This window comes from Rhineura floridana, chromosome 12, assembly GCF_030035675.1.
Source record: "Rhineura floridana isolate rRhiFlo1 chromosome 12, rRhiFlo1.hap2, whole genome shotgun sequence".
In the NCBI taxonomy this organism is placed as follows: Eukaryota; Metazoa; Chordata; class Lepidosauria; order Squamata; family Rhineuridae; genus Rhineura; species Rhineura floridana.
Window position 1 is genome coordinate 5,812,668 of NC_084491.1, and position 15,530 is coordinate 5,828,197.

At 45.9% G+C, this 15,530-nt stretch overlaps 1 protein-coding gene across 1 annotated transcript; it reads left to right on the plus strand.

The window, feature by feature from the left end:
* Nucleotides 1-2,555: 2,555 nt before the first annotated feature.
* Nucleotides 2,556-8,987, plus strand: DUSP2 (dual specificity phosphatase 2). Its single transcript, XM_061593112.1, has 4 exons — nucleotides 2,556-3,069; nucleotides 4,492-4,628; nucleotides 5,345-5,564; nucleotides 6,770-8,987. Exons 1-4 carry the CDS (start codon nucleotides 2,682-2,684, stop codon nucleotides 6,982-6,984), a joined length of 960 nt encoding a protein of 319 aa, XP_061449096.1. The 5' UTR covers nucleotides 2,556-2,681; the 3' UTR covers nucleotides 6,985-8,987.
* Nucleotides 8,988-15,530: the final 6,543 nt, after the last annotated feature.

Consider the following 15,530-nt stretch of genomic DNA (forward strand, 5'->3'; position numbering starts at 1 on the left):
TCACTCGTTACATGCTAACTAAACAGACAAATGTCGACAAATGTGACGAAGGAGAAATAGCGCCACAGCGTTATGGTGAGATGATCCTGATATGGTGAGGTAGAAGATGGAGCCACGTTTGATGAATGTCTCTCTCACACACACAATCTCCTCTTGTCTGAACAACTTGGCCTAAAAAATTAAAAAGACAAGATTGTATCACCAGATTCCTTTGCTAACAGTTGGGAATCTGTTAATATGTAAAAAAGAAAAGGATTAAACTAGGAAGCTTGTACATGTCACTTGATTATTGTACCCTTTACGTGAAAAAATGGAAAAAAAATGGAAATGGACTGCCTTCAAGTGGATTCCAACTTATGGCAGCCCTATGAATAGGGTTTTCATGGTAAGCGGTGTTCAGAGGGGGTTTACCATTGCCTCCCTCTGAGGCTGAGAGGCAGTGACTGGCCCAAGGTCACCCAGGGAGCTTCGTGGCTGTGTGGGGATTTGAACCCTGGTCTCCCAGGAAGTAGTACAACACCCTTTGAGCTGAAGGGAGGAAATATGCAAGCTGTTTCTATGATATGTCTATAATAGCCCATTCATATGCACACATTGTCCTCTTATGGTGCAGTCCTCAAGTAGCAAACATGCCTGCGTGAACCAACCCTTAAGTGTTGTTCTTAAATGTCATCTCTGCACTATTCTAGATGCAAGTGCATAATGTAACCCTTCCTCTGGTGCAGCAGGAGTACAGTGCACTTTTAAGACTTGTTCTCACAAGGCCTTGACCCTGATGGAACTAATCTTGGTATTCCAGGTCTGCCAGAGGTATTCCAGGTATAAAGGGCCTATATTTGACCTGCAACCCAAAGCACAAATATTTGCCACAGGGTATTCAAGAGGAGTCTGACATTTTGGGCACAAGTGAACCCGAAAACTGATGAATGACAACACGATTGAAACTGGTCTGTTTTCTGACCAGGGTATGGAACTTCAAATGGAACTACTGGAAAGAAGGGAGATGCATCTCATGTGCTGTTGTCCGTGACAGCCCTGCTGGATTAAACAAAAGGTCCACCTAGTCCAGCCTCCTGTTCTCCCAGTAGCCAGCCAGACGCCTATCCTGTGGGAAGCCTGCAAGCAGGCTATAAGCACAACTGCCTCCAGTCCTGGAGCACATGGCCAGTGGTAAACTGATCCTCCATGGATTTGTCTCACCCTTTTAAAGCCATCCAGGCTGGTGGCCATCACTGCCTCTAGGGGTAGCAAATCCCATAGTTTAACTATGCGCTGTGTGAGGAAGGGCTTTTCTCTGTCTGGCATCTTCAGAGGATGGCTACAAGTCCTAGTATTAGGAGAGGAGAAAAACGTCTCTGTATCAGCTTTCTCCACAGTGTGCATTGTTGTACACACCTCTGTCATGTTTTCCCCACAGTCTTTTCCCCTCTAAACTAAAAAAGCTGCAATAGTTGAAACTTTTCCTCGGGGGGGGGGGAGGGGTTGCTTCAGCTCCTTGATCATTGCGGATGCCCTTTTCCTGAACATTCTCTAAGCTCTACAGTATCCTTTTGGAGGTGCCATTTGTATCAAAATAAATGTTGTTAGTCCTGAAGATGCCACAGTGCTCTTTGTCGTTAATTACAGCTGATTTCAAGTTGCATTTCCCTCAGGAACTTTAACATAGATGCTAATCCAGGGATTACAAAAATCTCAGCAGGATGTATGAGGGGGCAGGAAAGAACCCTATCAAAAACCACCCCAAGACCCTGTTCGGTGCACACACATCTCTGGTGTCTGACATGCGATCTTATTATTGGGTCTTTTATGTTTGCAATCTTTATTGAGCTAGGCGCACACTTTTATCCCAGGAAATAATATCTAGGGGAAATGATATAGATCGAGGCAGCAGGCGAATACATCAGAATGCAAAGGTGTCTTGTTACCCAGATAGATTTTCCATTCCGCCTAATGTTTGAGGGGCCATGCCAGGTGCCCAACTTCCCCACTCCAGCCCCGCTTCTCAAAGGCGCCCTGCTTTATCCCTGTCTGTTTGGGGGATGATGATGGAGAAAGGTCCTGCCTTTCTGCTGGGTGACACTCTCACGGGCGCGCAATTATTTATTTATTTATTTGTTTTATTTTATTTTATTTTATTTATATACCGCCCTAAGCCCGAAGGCTCTCCGGGCAGTGTACAAAAAGATAAAAAACAAGCAATGTATAAATACAATAAATACAATAAATCAAGAAAACAAAACAAACAAACAATAAAAGAACCAAACAACATCCAACACGCACTTGCACCGACCAAGGAGTCTGGCCAGGCGTCTACTCAGAGGCGTGTAGGGAGACCGACGCGAGAATGTAAACATGCCCTCCCCGAAATAGGCAAGGGCGGGCGCTCATTCCCCGCAGAGGTCCCCGCCAGTTCTTCCAGGCGCCGCTCGACGGCCCGAGCGCGGCTCTCCCCGCACGTGAGCGGGCAGGGCCCGAGCCGGGGAGTTCCTGGCCGACGCCCCCTGCCATACATGGCAGCCCGGGGAGGAGCCGCGCCTGGGGCCGGCGGAGTATTTAAGCGCCCGCGCCGAGCCAGACTGCACCGTGCCAAGAGTGAGCGGTTCTCCGGGGTTTGTGCAGGGGGGCCACTGGTGGGATTTTTGCGCGACAGCTAGTTCGGATCGGGTTCCTGCGCCGCAAACATGGTGATCGAGGAGGTCGTGGCCTTGGACAGCTCCGGCCTGGCCCGGCTGCTGCGGGACCCCCAGGAGAGCGGCCGGACGCTGGTGCTGGACTGCCGGCCTTTCCTGTCCTACTGCCAGACGCACCTGCTGGACTCTAGGCCCGTGCACTGGAACGGACTACTCCGGCGCCGGTCCCGCGGCAGGAGCGGCGTCAGCTTGGATTGGCTGGTGCCGGATCGGGCGCTGCTGGGCCGGCTGCGCAAGGGCGAGCTGAGCCACCTGGTGGTGCTGGACGAAGCCAGCGGCTCGGTGGCGGCGCTGCGGCCGGACAGCCTGGCCAGGCTGCTGCTCAACGCCCTGCTCCTGGAGGGGCGAGCCGGGACCTCCCACATCTATCTACTCCAAGGTAAAAAGCGGGGACAGTGCGCGCCCCCCCGCTCCCCAAATGGGGTCGTGGGGCCGCCGCTGCGGGGCGTTTACCTTGCGGACCCCCTGCTTCCTCTACGGGGAGGTGGCATGGGGGGATCTTCCGGGTGGGGCTTGAAGGGGGAGAGGGGCGCAGAGGGCAGGCCCTTCCCACTCAGCCGTGAAGAAGCGCACTGGGTGACCTTGGGCCAGCCAGCCTCTCTCAGCTTAGCCTACCTCACAGGGTCGTTGTGAAGAGAAAGTGGAGAGGAGGGCCTTGGCTTCTGTCACACACAACCCATACTGAGCTGGCCACAGCCACAGGGCCCCTCTCCTACCCATGCAGAGGCTAGGAAAAAAACTACAGTGGTTGCCTGGTCATACATGGACAGACACCTTATCTTTATGTATTAGACTTCTACCCTTCCCTGGGCTGTCTGGGGAGGAAGAGTGGAATAATAAATAAAAATAAAATATACTACTAATAATACTCTATTATTATTAATGTTGTTGTTGATGATGATTTTGGGGTGGAAAGGAGATGCTTCAAGTTTCACTGCATGGCATACTGAGCACTTCACCACAATATTGACATCAAGTGATACTTTAGGGGGGAAATCATAAGCCTTGATGTATTAAGGTAATACTCTATTAACTTGCCTGGGAAACACACACCAGCAGCGTGTTTTAATTGGGAGAACTGAAGAAAATTCAGTTTTAGGTTTTTAGCTCTACGATTTTCTGAGCGAACTCCAGTTAGGAGGCTTTAATATACAGCCATGGTAGCATTTGGAACACAATGGCAGACGCTTCTCAGCTATCCTTTTTACTGTTAATTTCCCAACCATGCTTGTAGCTACTTCTGGATGCTGTAGTGGTAACCAAATTGGAATAACAGTGAAGTGGTGGATGTACAAATCCCTTGCTTTGGCTGGGGTTCTTCCAGTGGTGTCTCAACAGGAAAGCACGAGGCTAGTTACTAATATGAACAGCATATTGTAACTCTGTCCTTTTGATATTGCTTTCAGAGCCTTGGCAGATCATTCTTCCTCTGCCACACACAATAGCACATCCCCTGGGCCACATGACCACCAAAAAGACACATACTAGGTACCAAATAGGTAGTTTTACTACTGACAACATTGCCATCCTAAAATCTTGGCCCTTCCACATACAGAATAATCTGTAATACCACATATAACAAAAGTAGAATTAGTTATTGTAATGGTAGAATAATTGCAGGTACTCCTTTCAGAAAGTGTATTTTAAGGGCACAGTAGATTAACTGCTTTTGTGGATAGATCTGAATGAAATGTGTGCCCACGATTACTAACCGAATCAGATATGTCTAGAAGCTGCTTGTGTATAATTCTGATCCATAGCTGAGATATGCTCTAAAGCCCTTCATCCTTCTAATGTCTAGGTGGATTTGAGAATTTCCAAGCTAATTTTCCCGAACTGTGCTTGACATCGCCAACACCTCCTACATCGCCTCCTTCCCCAGCTCTCAGAAGCCCTGAAGACAACAGCACAGAAGCAATTACCCCATTGTATGACCAGGTAAGCTCACGTGTTTGCCTTCATCATGAATCTGGGGACCAAATCAGTAAGATGCTGGAACACCTATTTGCACACACCCATATTTCTCCAAACAGATATTTTAAAAAATTAATATTCCAGGCTCTTTAATTGAACTGTCTAGACTGTGCTACATGAGTAACCTCAGTAAAATTAGTGCTCACATGACAAAATAGAGTTGAGACGGAATAAAGCTGTATTTATTCAGCCGAATTGGTCCACCCTGTCCCCAGGGCTTGGAGCAGGCAACCGCCAAGGATTTTACTTGACGTGCTGCCTGGCTTTTAACATATAAACAAACTAAAAAGACTTAAATCAATTGATTTTTTAAAAAATTACATATTACCAAAGCTTCAACATAGATGTGTTGTAGAGATATGATTTTACAGTTTAATAAGGGAAAACTTTGTTAGGACAGGCAATCTGTAATGTTCTCTCTGTCATCCCCTATTGCAAGTAACATACAAGAACCAAAATAGTTTTTTTAAAAGCAAAAGTGTCCATAATTCATAGTACCTACCCATTAATCACCTAAATCTTTAGTTGATTAATACACTAAGAACCCTTGCTGTCGTAGTAGTAACAGTACTCGACTCATCTCTAGAATGTTTGTCATTATTCCCATTTTGCAGAATGGGGAGCCTATCAATTTGGCCCAAAGGCTGACGGGTGCTCTCTTTGCTGTTTTTCTTCTGCAGGGTGGGCCGGTGGAGATTCTGCCGTTCCTCTACCTGGGCAGCTGCTATCACTCCTCCAACCGGGAGGTTCTGGAGTCCCTGGGAATCACTGCTGTGCTCAACGTCTCCTCCAGCTGCCCCAACTACTTTGAAGGACAGTTTCTGTACAAGAGCATCCCAGTGGAAGACAACCACATGGCGGAAATCAGCGTCTGGTTCCAGGAAGCCATCAACTTCATCGGTAAGTAGTAATGGCCCGACAGGCAAACCTTTTATCCCCCTGTGAGCAAATGCAGACAATCAGGCTACCTTGGGGCACATACCAGAGGCAAATGTGTGGTACAGCGGTCATCCGTACCCGCAATGTCTTACAAAGGATTAGGTTATCCTTCATGTTAGTGGAAGAGGCTTTGAGAGATTTATTTATTCCTCTTACACAGCGATATGCTTTGAATCCCTATTTTTCTTAATGCTGTGAGTGACAAGACCAAGACTTGGTTTGGTGGGCGCTTTGGGTTTCCGCCCTGACTCCCAAAGCTGTACCAAGCTGCAGAATACCAAGCGTGCACCCACACTTTTTCCAAAAAGTAACTTAGTGTATGACCACTGGAGGATTACCCTTGTAGATTAGGAACAGAGGAAGCCGCCTCACACCAAGTTGGACCATTGCTCTGTCTAGCTCAGTGTTAGCTGCACTGACTGGCAGAGGCTGTCCAGGGCTTCACATAGGGGTCTTTCCCAGCCTGCTCTGGAGATGCCGGGGACTGGAGACCTTCTTCTTGTAGGGCAAATGCTCTGCCATCCAGCTGTGTCCCTTCCCCATTAGACAGAAAGAACTTAGCCAGATCTATGGAGGATGGGTGTCCCAGCGGCAATAGCCAAAACACATGGCAGGTGCTGATATCCCTGTGAATACCAGTTGCTGGAGGACAGCCAGGAAGGCTTCCCAGAGGCAACTAGATGGTAGCTCTTTGGGAGACAGTACTACATTAGCTAGACCAGCCTTTCCCAACTAGTGGGCCACTAGATGTTGTTGGACCACAACTCCCATCTTTCCTGACCATTGGCAATGCTGGCGGAGGCTGATGGGAGTTGTGGTCCAACAACATCTGGGGGCACACTAGTTGGGAAAGGCTGAGCTAGACTCTTGGCCTGACCCATCAAGGTATTTTTATGTGGGAAGCCATTCTTTTGTGTGTGTGTGGGGGGGGTAAATGTGGGGCAAGAGGTGTGCGCATCTGTCCTGCTTTGCACTTTGCCCTCTCCACAAGCACTGTGCCATCAGGCATGCTGAACAAGACTGTGAGACCTGGGATTCCTGCCCATTACCATGCAGACAACAGAAACAGCCACCTGGAGCCATAAATGCTACCCCAAGATATGATCGCTTCTAGCTAAAGGGCCGGCTCTCTCTTAAGGAGCATTTCTTGCTTGTTCCTCCTGCAGATTCAGTGAAGAATGGCGGTGGACGGGTGCTGGTCCACTGTCAAGCAGGCATCTCTCGTTCAGCCACCATTTGCCTTGCCTACTTGATCCAGAGCCGCCGGGTGCGTCTGGAAGAGGCTTTTGACTTTGTCAAGCAGCGCCGCGGGGTCATCTCGCCCAACTTCGGCTTCATGGGGCAGCTGCTGCAGTTTGAGACGGAGGTGCTGTGCCATTAGCCCCTCTGCGCCACAGAGCCAGTCGGGAGGACCGGGCGGCCTGTCTCCCATGGACAAAGACCCTGAAAATGTGTGTTTCTGTTTACATCTCCGATGGGGTGCTGTAACAAAAGACAATATTGTGGTTTTGTTTGTTTTCTATTGCACTAAATCAAGACGGCAAGTCCCTACAAGGAAAGGGAAGCCTTCTGCAGCCCGTTCAGACTTTTCTCATCCTTTGCTGTTTTGAAATTGCTCTGCCCTGGTAGCTTAATATCACGATTATAAAAGCAAAGTAACTAATAAGCTAGAAGTGAAGAAAAGAGGGTGGGTTCAACAGCCTGTTGGGAAGGTGTCCAGTCCTGTTGTTGGGGAAGAACTGTAAGGCCAGATCTCTCCACAGGATGCATTTCTTTTATCTTCTCCAATACAGCCCGAAGCTGGTGCTTGCTGGTGCATTGCATCAGCTGTCTAGATAATTGCTGTGGCCATCACCACCCCCACCCCAAAATCCTTGCAGCTTAATGCTGTGGTATGCTAGTTATATGCTAGTAATGGTAAAGCCTCTGCTTCAGACTCCTGATAGTTTTGTAGGACTTTTTTTTGGGGGGGGGGATTAAAGCTGCTTGGTGGGAAGTAATAACTGATATTTGTAATATGATTATAATGGTTTAACCCAACCTTGGCCAACCTGGTATGCTACAGATGTTTTTGACTACTCCAAAACAGGGCACCAGATTGGCCAAGGGTGGGTTAACTCCATGTATCTTTTGCGTTATTCTGACCACAGTGAAGTACAAGATGTGAACGAGCCAAGAAAAGGCTCATTGTTTCATAGCTTTTGCCTGTCTATCCTTCCTCCATGGAGCTGAGAGAGAGGTTAGGCTGAGAGTGACTGGCACAAGGTCACCCTAGAAGCTCCATGACTGAATTGGGCCTTGTGAACCCAAGTCTTCAGTGCTCAAGAGTCCAACACTCTGCCACTGCATCTGGTGGATTGAGACTCACTGCTGGGTTGCAGCTTGATGTAAGGTGGGTCACAGCAGTGGGAGTGCCACCATGCAAAACAAGCATGTCCCAGGGCTGAAAAGGTTGAAGACTCCTGCTTATATGAAGTCATGTGGAATAGACATTGAGTGACCTTACAGTTCCATGGCTAAGGTACTCCAGCTTCCCGAGTACTTTTGGCTTCTTGGCCAGCTAGCTATTTGCAGTAATTGGTAGCACGCTTCCCCATTTGAATTTGTTTCACTCTGCTTTTTGGCATAAAAATGGAAGTGGTCCCACTGAAGCTTTAAAGATTGAGCAATACAAGAAGAAATAGGTCCTTTAAAAAAAAGAAGCTTGGTTAACCATCTTTCTCTGACCAGCCTCAAGTCAACTGCAGACCAGAGTTAAAATCTTCATTGTCCAACTGGTATAATCTGATTGCCTCTGGCCTCCAGCCTTACTCAGGTCAGCTAAAGACCATCAAGTTTCATCTGTAATTGATGAAGCATCGCTCATATATGCTGTGAAACTGAGAGTTTGTTTGCTAGGGTGAGAGTTGGCTTCCCTATTCCCTAACTGAGGCAGGAGAATCCATTGCCAACTGTACAGCCGTTCCCCCGTAGAGGAATCACGGGCAAGTATCCTGCCTTCTGGTACAGGAGTGGGGTGGGGATCTCCTCTTCTGAATGCACTGAGAATGGACAACACCCACTGCAGCCAAAGAACCCCCCCAGTCCTTTTCTTCCCCTGGGTGTTGTCTTAGACCACAGTGGTGCAACTCACTGGGCAATCCATCCTGTGCACCTCCCACTCATTTCAATGAGGCTTGCACAGGAGACCTTCCTAGGGGATTGTGCCCAAGGTCATCTTTGTGTCCCCTCCCCACTCCAGCCCCCCCCAAAGCAACAAGCAACATACAGTTTGTACATTTGTGCTATTAGAAGCACCTCTTTCTTGACTGACATTGATCATAAATGTCTTTTGCACTTTATATTTATTATTACCTGTTGCAATAAATAAACAATTTTTATATGGCTGGTTGAGTCTCTCGAGATGATTACCTGGCTTTGGGTCAGTATTTTCCCTCCTTGTCTTGATATTTGTTTAAGAGTACCTTGCATTTGGCAAGCATCTACATTCCAAGGACTGTTGACACTTGCCTGTGAAGAGAGACGTGAGCCTTGTGTACCTCAGATCATTTCACCCCTACGCTCCTGGCTCCTTCAGGGACCTCCTCCCACTTTTCCCAATCTAAGCCTTGTTCAAGAATGAGGACGGAGAATCCTGCGCCTTTGGGGCTTGCCCCATTGCTGACTTAGGCTTCTGGTTGTTTCTGCTAATGCCTATCGCTCCCAGAGCAGACGGACATTCTGTCTGCCCAATCTACGCCTTTGTCTTGCTCTCGAGACTGCTGGCCTCCACTGGTGAAGTAAATTCTTTTAGTGGCCGCTTTCCTGTTAATCAAGATGGGTGGCTTTTATCCGTGCACCACACTTCAGCATCCTCTGTTTTGACAAAGTGTCTTAACAATTCTGATCTTCTCATTGGTCAGTCAGTGGGCAAGGCCTAAGCATCTTCATAGGTATACCCCACTCTGTCTTACAGAACACAAGGAACTGCCTTATCCCAGGGCAGACTATCTGTACATCTAGCCCACTATTGTCTACTCTTGACTAGTAGCAGTTCTCCAGAGTCTCGGGCAAAGAGGCCTTTTCCGGCTCTGCTATCCGATACCTTTTTAAAGGGGAGTTGTGAGGTATTGAACCTGGGATCCTCTGTAGGCAAAGCAAGTGCACTGCCGCTGAGCTTATAGCCCCTGGACACATAAAGGAGTTCAAGGTCTCAGTTCTAAACGCCCCAGCCACGCTTCCCTGAACAGACCGTGTCTTCACCAGCCGATATACATTTGTATTTTCTGTCCTTGTATGGGTTTTTTAATGGGAACACTGAAATGGGTCCATTAGCTAACAGACTGGCATGTGGAAAAGCTATATTTGCTTCCCAAGGTTCCCTGACAAACCAAAGGAAGTGGTATGTAGCACAGAACGACAGAAAATCTGTTTTCATGAATTTGTTCCAAGCAAGTTTCTAGACCCGTGAACATAAGGTTGCTAGTCAGCTTCCCTGCAGGCAGCCTCCCTTGTGCTTTTTAACAACTGTGTGAAAGGAAGAAATTGCACAGCAGAAGCTTTTGCTATCTCTGCTCATCCATGCCTGGAAGAGCCCCTGTATTGTTGAATTCTGTTTATTAGGGAGAAAAGCGCATGAGAAACATTTTGGAGCTAGCCATCAAGAAGGGTCAGGGGCATGTTGTGGCTTTGAGGGGAGTTATGCTGCTGTAGGATGAGCATTTCTGTACACCTACCGCTGTGGCCCACCTGCTCTGCCATTGTATTGGCAAATGGATATTGCCAAAACAAGCACTCTCTCCTTGAAAGCAAAATTGGCCCTAAACCTCTGCCCTGCACTCTCCTACTGTTTGGAGCAGGGGTGGGGAACCTGTCGCTCCCCAGATGTTTTTGGACTCCCAACTCCAATCAGCCCTAGCCAGCGTGGCCAACGCTACATCTGGAGAGCCACAGATTCCCCATCTCTGGTTTTGGAGAAGTAGGGAGCATTAAATGATACTAAAATGTTCAGCATTTCAGGAGTCAGTCAGTGAACAGCAACCACTATCTTAGCATTTAAAAATATTTTTCCATTGCTTTTACAGAAAAACAGGAGAAAATAACAAAACACAAACTCAGAAGTATTGTCACAAAGTTACTACAGTTTGTAACTACAGTTACAAACAGTTTTCCTTTCCGTCCCCTTTTCACCCCAAAGTTCATGTGTCATTAGTGGGTGACAATCATTTTATTGTTATTGTCAATGTGAAATAAAACAACCCCATGTGGAACTAGTGGTTTGAGTTCTATGTGCTTCCCAGCTTTTTCTTAACTTTTCCATTAAGGCTACTGTTGGTACCTTTCCTCCAAAGAATTTATATTAAATGACCTCACAATGTCTAGTTACAATGATAACTCTTAACAATTAATTCTGTAGCACATTGCAAGTGTTCTAAATGCAATCTAAGTGATCCTTACAATGGCCCTGTAAGGTAGGCCACTAGATGGTAAAGCTAACAGAGACAGAAGAAAAAACTAACAGAAGAGATGAACAAAAATGATTTGAGAGGGGCTTGGTGTTGTACACACATTTACCCCCCCCCCGTCACTGCTTGAACATTGGAAGCAATGCAAATCTGTTTAGCTGAGGCTGTGGGATAAGTGTCCACACCACAAGCAGTTGTCTCTCTTTAAAAAAACAACCTTCAGTTCTCCAAAAATACTCAGCAGTCACATCAGCAGTCCTGGAGAGTTTACGGCTCTAGTGATACAAGATTTGAGCAGAGGAATCTATAGTTCAGATGCTTAGTGCTGTTCAGCACTAGCTGCTTAAAATAATATTTATGTTCCCTTGGTAGAGAACTCTGATTTGATTGCAGAATGCCCTTGTGCAAGCTTAGCTGTGGCCATGTGGAAAAAATGGCTTCACCCCACCTCTATCGTTTTGGCAAGGCGGCTAGCAGAGAATGATGGATGCCCCCTTCCTTGGAAGAGGCCAGAAGTCTCAGCTGACCTGTGCTTGCCCTCCATCAGTCCATCTCTGAATGTTGGCTCTGAACTTGCCCTCTCTGGACCAAAGGATGTGTGCATAGCAGGAGGAATTAACTGTGAGTGGCAGGTGGGATTCTGTGGAGGAGGAGGGGGAGATAAGAGTACATTTGCTAATCTCCCCTCTCAGGAAAACAGGGCCACGTGAATGTTGCAGACACCTGCCGCCAGCTGATCAGCGGAGACCAGCAGTTAAGCTCTGGTGCTTTGAAAACCCACGGGCATCCTGCTTTGCGTCATTGCCATGCTGCCTCTGCAGACTCCATTAGTCTCTCAGCCATGATTAAGATCTTCCAACCTCCTCCGTATTCTTTGTAGCTTGGTTAAGCCCCCTCATCGCTTCCTCTGACCCAGCTCTGACCTGGCTCTGAATCCTACTTTCCCCAGAAGGAAACCATATAACCAGCACCTGCAGCCTTCATAAATAAGACAACACAAGCACACAGGGTCCACCAAAATGTAATAAATTCTACATAAATTAAGATGATCTCAGCCCAGAAGTTGCAGCTGGTGACAGAAGGTGTCTTGTGGATAAGATTCCCCACTTTATGGGGGAGGGCTCAGCTCCTCTGTTTATAACAGCAAATCACCCATGACATGAAGAAATTAAGCAGCTTAAACCTTTCCCACCGATTTATCTCCGTATCAAGAAAAGCTTTCCCTGCTCTTCACTCTAGCTAGGATGGTGGAAGGAAGGACCCACCTGAATGACTTTGTTTCCGTTAAGTAGGTTGCTCGCCAGCCCTTCTTCCTGCTCCTAGGAGATTAAGATTAAGCAAGCAAATGTTTTCTTTCATTTATATCCATGCTGGGAAGAGATTCCTCCACTTAATTTCTGCATGTCAAGTTTTATTTTATTTTATTTATTGTTAGATTTATATCCTGCCCTTCCTCCCAGGAGGAGCCCAGGGTGGCAAACAAAAGCACTAAAAACACTCTAAAACATCATAAAAACAGACTTTAACATATATTACAACAAAACATCCTTAAAAACATTAAAACAAAACATCTTTAAAAACATCTTTTAAAAAAACAATGTGAAAAACATTTTTTTTAAAAAAAAGCTTTAAAAACATATTAAAAAGCAATTCCAACACAGATGCAGACTGGGATAAGGTCTCTACTTAAAAGGCTTGTTGAAGTTGTTATTCAAGAATAGTAGCGAGGCCAGTTGTCTTTTTTAAAGTTGGCAACTCTTCTCGGAAGTGAGAGACCAAGAGTACAGTCACTACAAAGCCAAGAAAAAACAACAACTTGGAAACTTCACTGCTTGCTGTTTCACCTCCTTTGCTGCTGGTTCTCAGAAATACCAGTGCAATCCATATCTGTATATCAGCTACCCACACCAGCAATGTTCCGTTTGCACTAAATTTACCCAGCGTTATTTCATCTCAGCCCACTCACCCGAGACAACACATGTTCAGCTAGCAGAATCCCAGGCACAGATGCTCATTTTATTTATTTATTTAATTAATTAATTTATAAGTCGCCCATCTGGCTGGTTGTCCAGCCACTCTGGGCGATGTACAAGATAAAAAAAACAATAAATTAAAACGTTAAAATTTAAAACCATAACTGTAAAAACCTAACCCACCCCAAAAGCCTGCCTGAAGAGCCAGGTCTTCAAGGCCCGGCGGAAGCTCATCATAGAAGGGGCATTCACTTGTGGGCACCAACGTAGGCCCTAAACTTAGCCACAGAACTTTCAGATATTCTTTCATGATGGCCTGCTTACACATGAACGCGCGCACACAGTCATCGGCCCTCATATACGCACATGGCCCCAGTTTCCCTTGAAGCCAGTCATCATAATACATATGTTTCAAAGAATGTTGCACATCCCATTTCCATCATTCTTGCAACAAGAATTGATGCTACCGGGCCAAGTTAAAGGTTCTAGTTTTGGTGTACAAAGCCCTATACAGCTGGGGACCAGGATACCTGAAAGACCGTCTTACTCCTTATATACCCAGTTGATCACTGTGCTCTGCAGGTGAGGGCCTCCTGCAGATACCATCTTATCAGGAGGTCTGTTCCGCACAATACAGGAAACTGACCTTTAGTGTGGCAGCACCTACCCTGTGGAATTCCCTCCCTTTGAATATTAGGCAGGCGCCATCTCTGCTATCTTTTCGGCGCCTTTTGAGGACTTTCCTCTTTCAACAAGCCTTTTAAGTTGAGACCTATCCCAGTCTGCATCTGTGTCAGAATTGTTTAATATGTTTTTTTAATAATATTTTTAACCCTTTTTTAAGGTTGTTTTTAAAAATGTTTTTAATGCTGTTTTGTTCTAATGTATTTTAAGATCTGTTTTTATGATGTTTTAAAGTGTTTTAGTGCTTTGTTTGCTGCCCTGGGCTCCTGCTGGGAGGAAGGGCGGGATACAAATTAATTAATTAATTAATTAAATAATAAGTTTGGGCCAACATTATTATCCCTGTGTTACAAGAACAGTACATTACCAACCAGTTTTTAAAAGTTTTTTAAATCTGTTTCTTTGTTTTTCCCTCTGGCTCTCTAACTCCTGAATCAACTTTTTTAAAAATAAACTATTTCTTCTTTTGAGCCTCTGGCTCAGTGGCGCCTGCTTTGCATACGGAAAGTCTCAGGTTCAATCTCCGGCATTCCAGGCAAGGCTAGGAAAGATTCCCTGCCTGTAACCCTGAAGAGCTGCTGCCAGTCAGTCTAGGGATTATTGAGCTAGATGGACTAATGGTCTGGTTCAGTATGAGGCAGCTTTCTATGTTTCCTTAAAACATTCACCCCATACAACAAACTTCATGGCGACCAAAACCGTTCTGACATCCTGAGCTGAGGAGGCATTTTCTTTGAAATAGTTGTTTCTTGTCACTGCAAGTGATCCTGAGCTTCCTGGTTTGCTAGGAGCTATATTATTAAACCTCCAAGTCACAGGATGCTTCAGTGCTCCTAATAAATTAAAAAAATGCTCACACAGGATCCTGATCTGACACCCTGGTAAGACCAATATCTGCCATCACAATGCTACTTCGCAGATCTGCAAATAGGTAAGCAATCTATTATTGAATGATGAGGTAAGTGGTTAGTATAATCTTTTTTACCAGGTTTCTCTACTCTTCAATTGTCTGTCAAATTGACTTTTTTTTTCAGGAGATGCATAAAAGTATTGGTAGACCACATCTCATCCTATTCACTTCCCTTTGTGCTTTGCTTTTTATCAGTGATCCAATTTAGGTCCCCTCCTAGCAAAACGTCTCCTTCTCTAAGCTTAACTAGTTGGGTCATTGTACTTTTTAGAAAGGCAACCTCTTGCTTATTTGGTGCATACATTGACACAATCATCAGTAGTCTATCTTCATACTTGCCAGAAACAAAGAGGAATCACCCATCTGGGTCCCTTTGTACCTTAGTTATGTTGAATGGGAACCATATGGCAGATATGGCCACCCCCCCTCTGGATTCAGATGTACCTGGAGCTGTGACAGAGGTGTTTCAATAAAACATCCTGCTTTTTGGCGTGATGAGCTTCCCATAGAAAGACAAGTTGCATTTCCTTAACATATTAGGTCACTCTCCTTTGCTTTATACGGCTGCCTATACCACATACATTAAAAGTCACCACTGTGACATCACTTTTTTGGCTTGCCATAATGCTCTGATAATTGCAAAATTGCCATCCCTCCTGCTCTGCACATTTCAAGTCAGTTAAAATAAGCCCATCATCCTGGAAACCGCTGCTAACGTCAACAGGTTATAGTCATGCACCCAGAAATACCTGCATTTAGAGACTCAGACACTGGGAAATTCATTGTGAATCACTTGGGTCTAGTGCAGTGGTTCCCAAATCCTTTCCCCTGCAGACCACTTGAAAACTGCTGATGGTCTAGTTAGAATAACATATGGCAAGGTAATTACCTTCACACCATATCTGCAGGAATCCAG

Bases quoted from the DNA above. Each gene is read 5' to 3' on its own strand.
- DUSP2 (XM_061593112.1), top strand. From the start codon at position 2,682: ATGGTGATCGAGGAGGTCGTGGCCTTGGACAGCTCCGGCCTGGCCCGG. The intron at 3,070-4,491 runs GTAAAAAGCGGG...TCTAATGTCTAG, and splicing joins CCACATCTATCTACTCCAAG to GTGGATTTGAGAATTTCCAA. The intron at 5,565-6,769 runs GTAAGTAGTAAT...TTCCTCCTGCAG, and splicing joins GGAAGCCATCAACTTCATCG to ATTCAGTGAAGAATGGCGGT.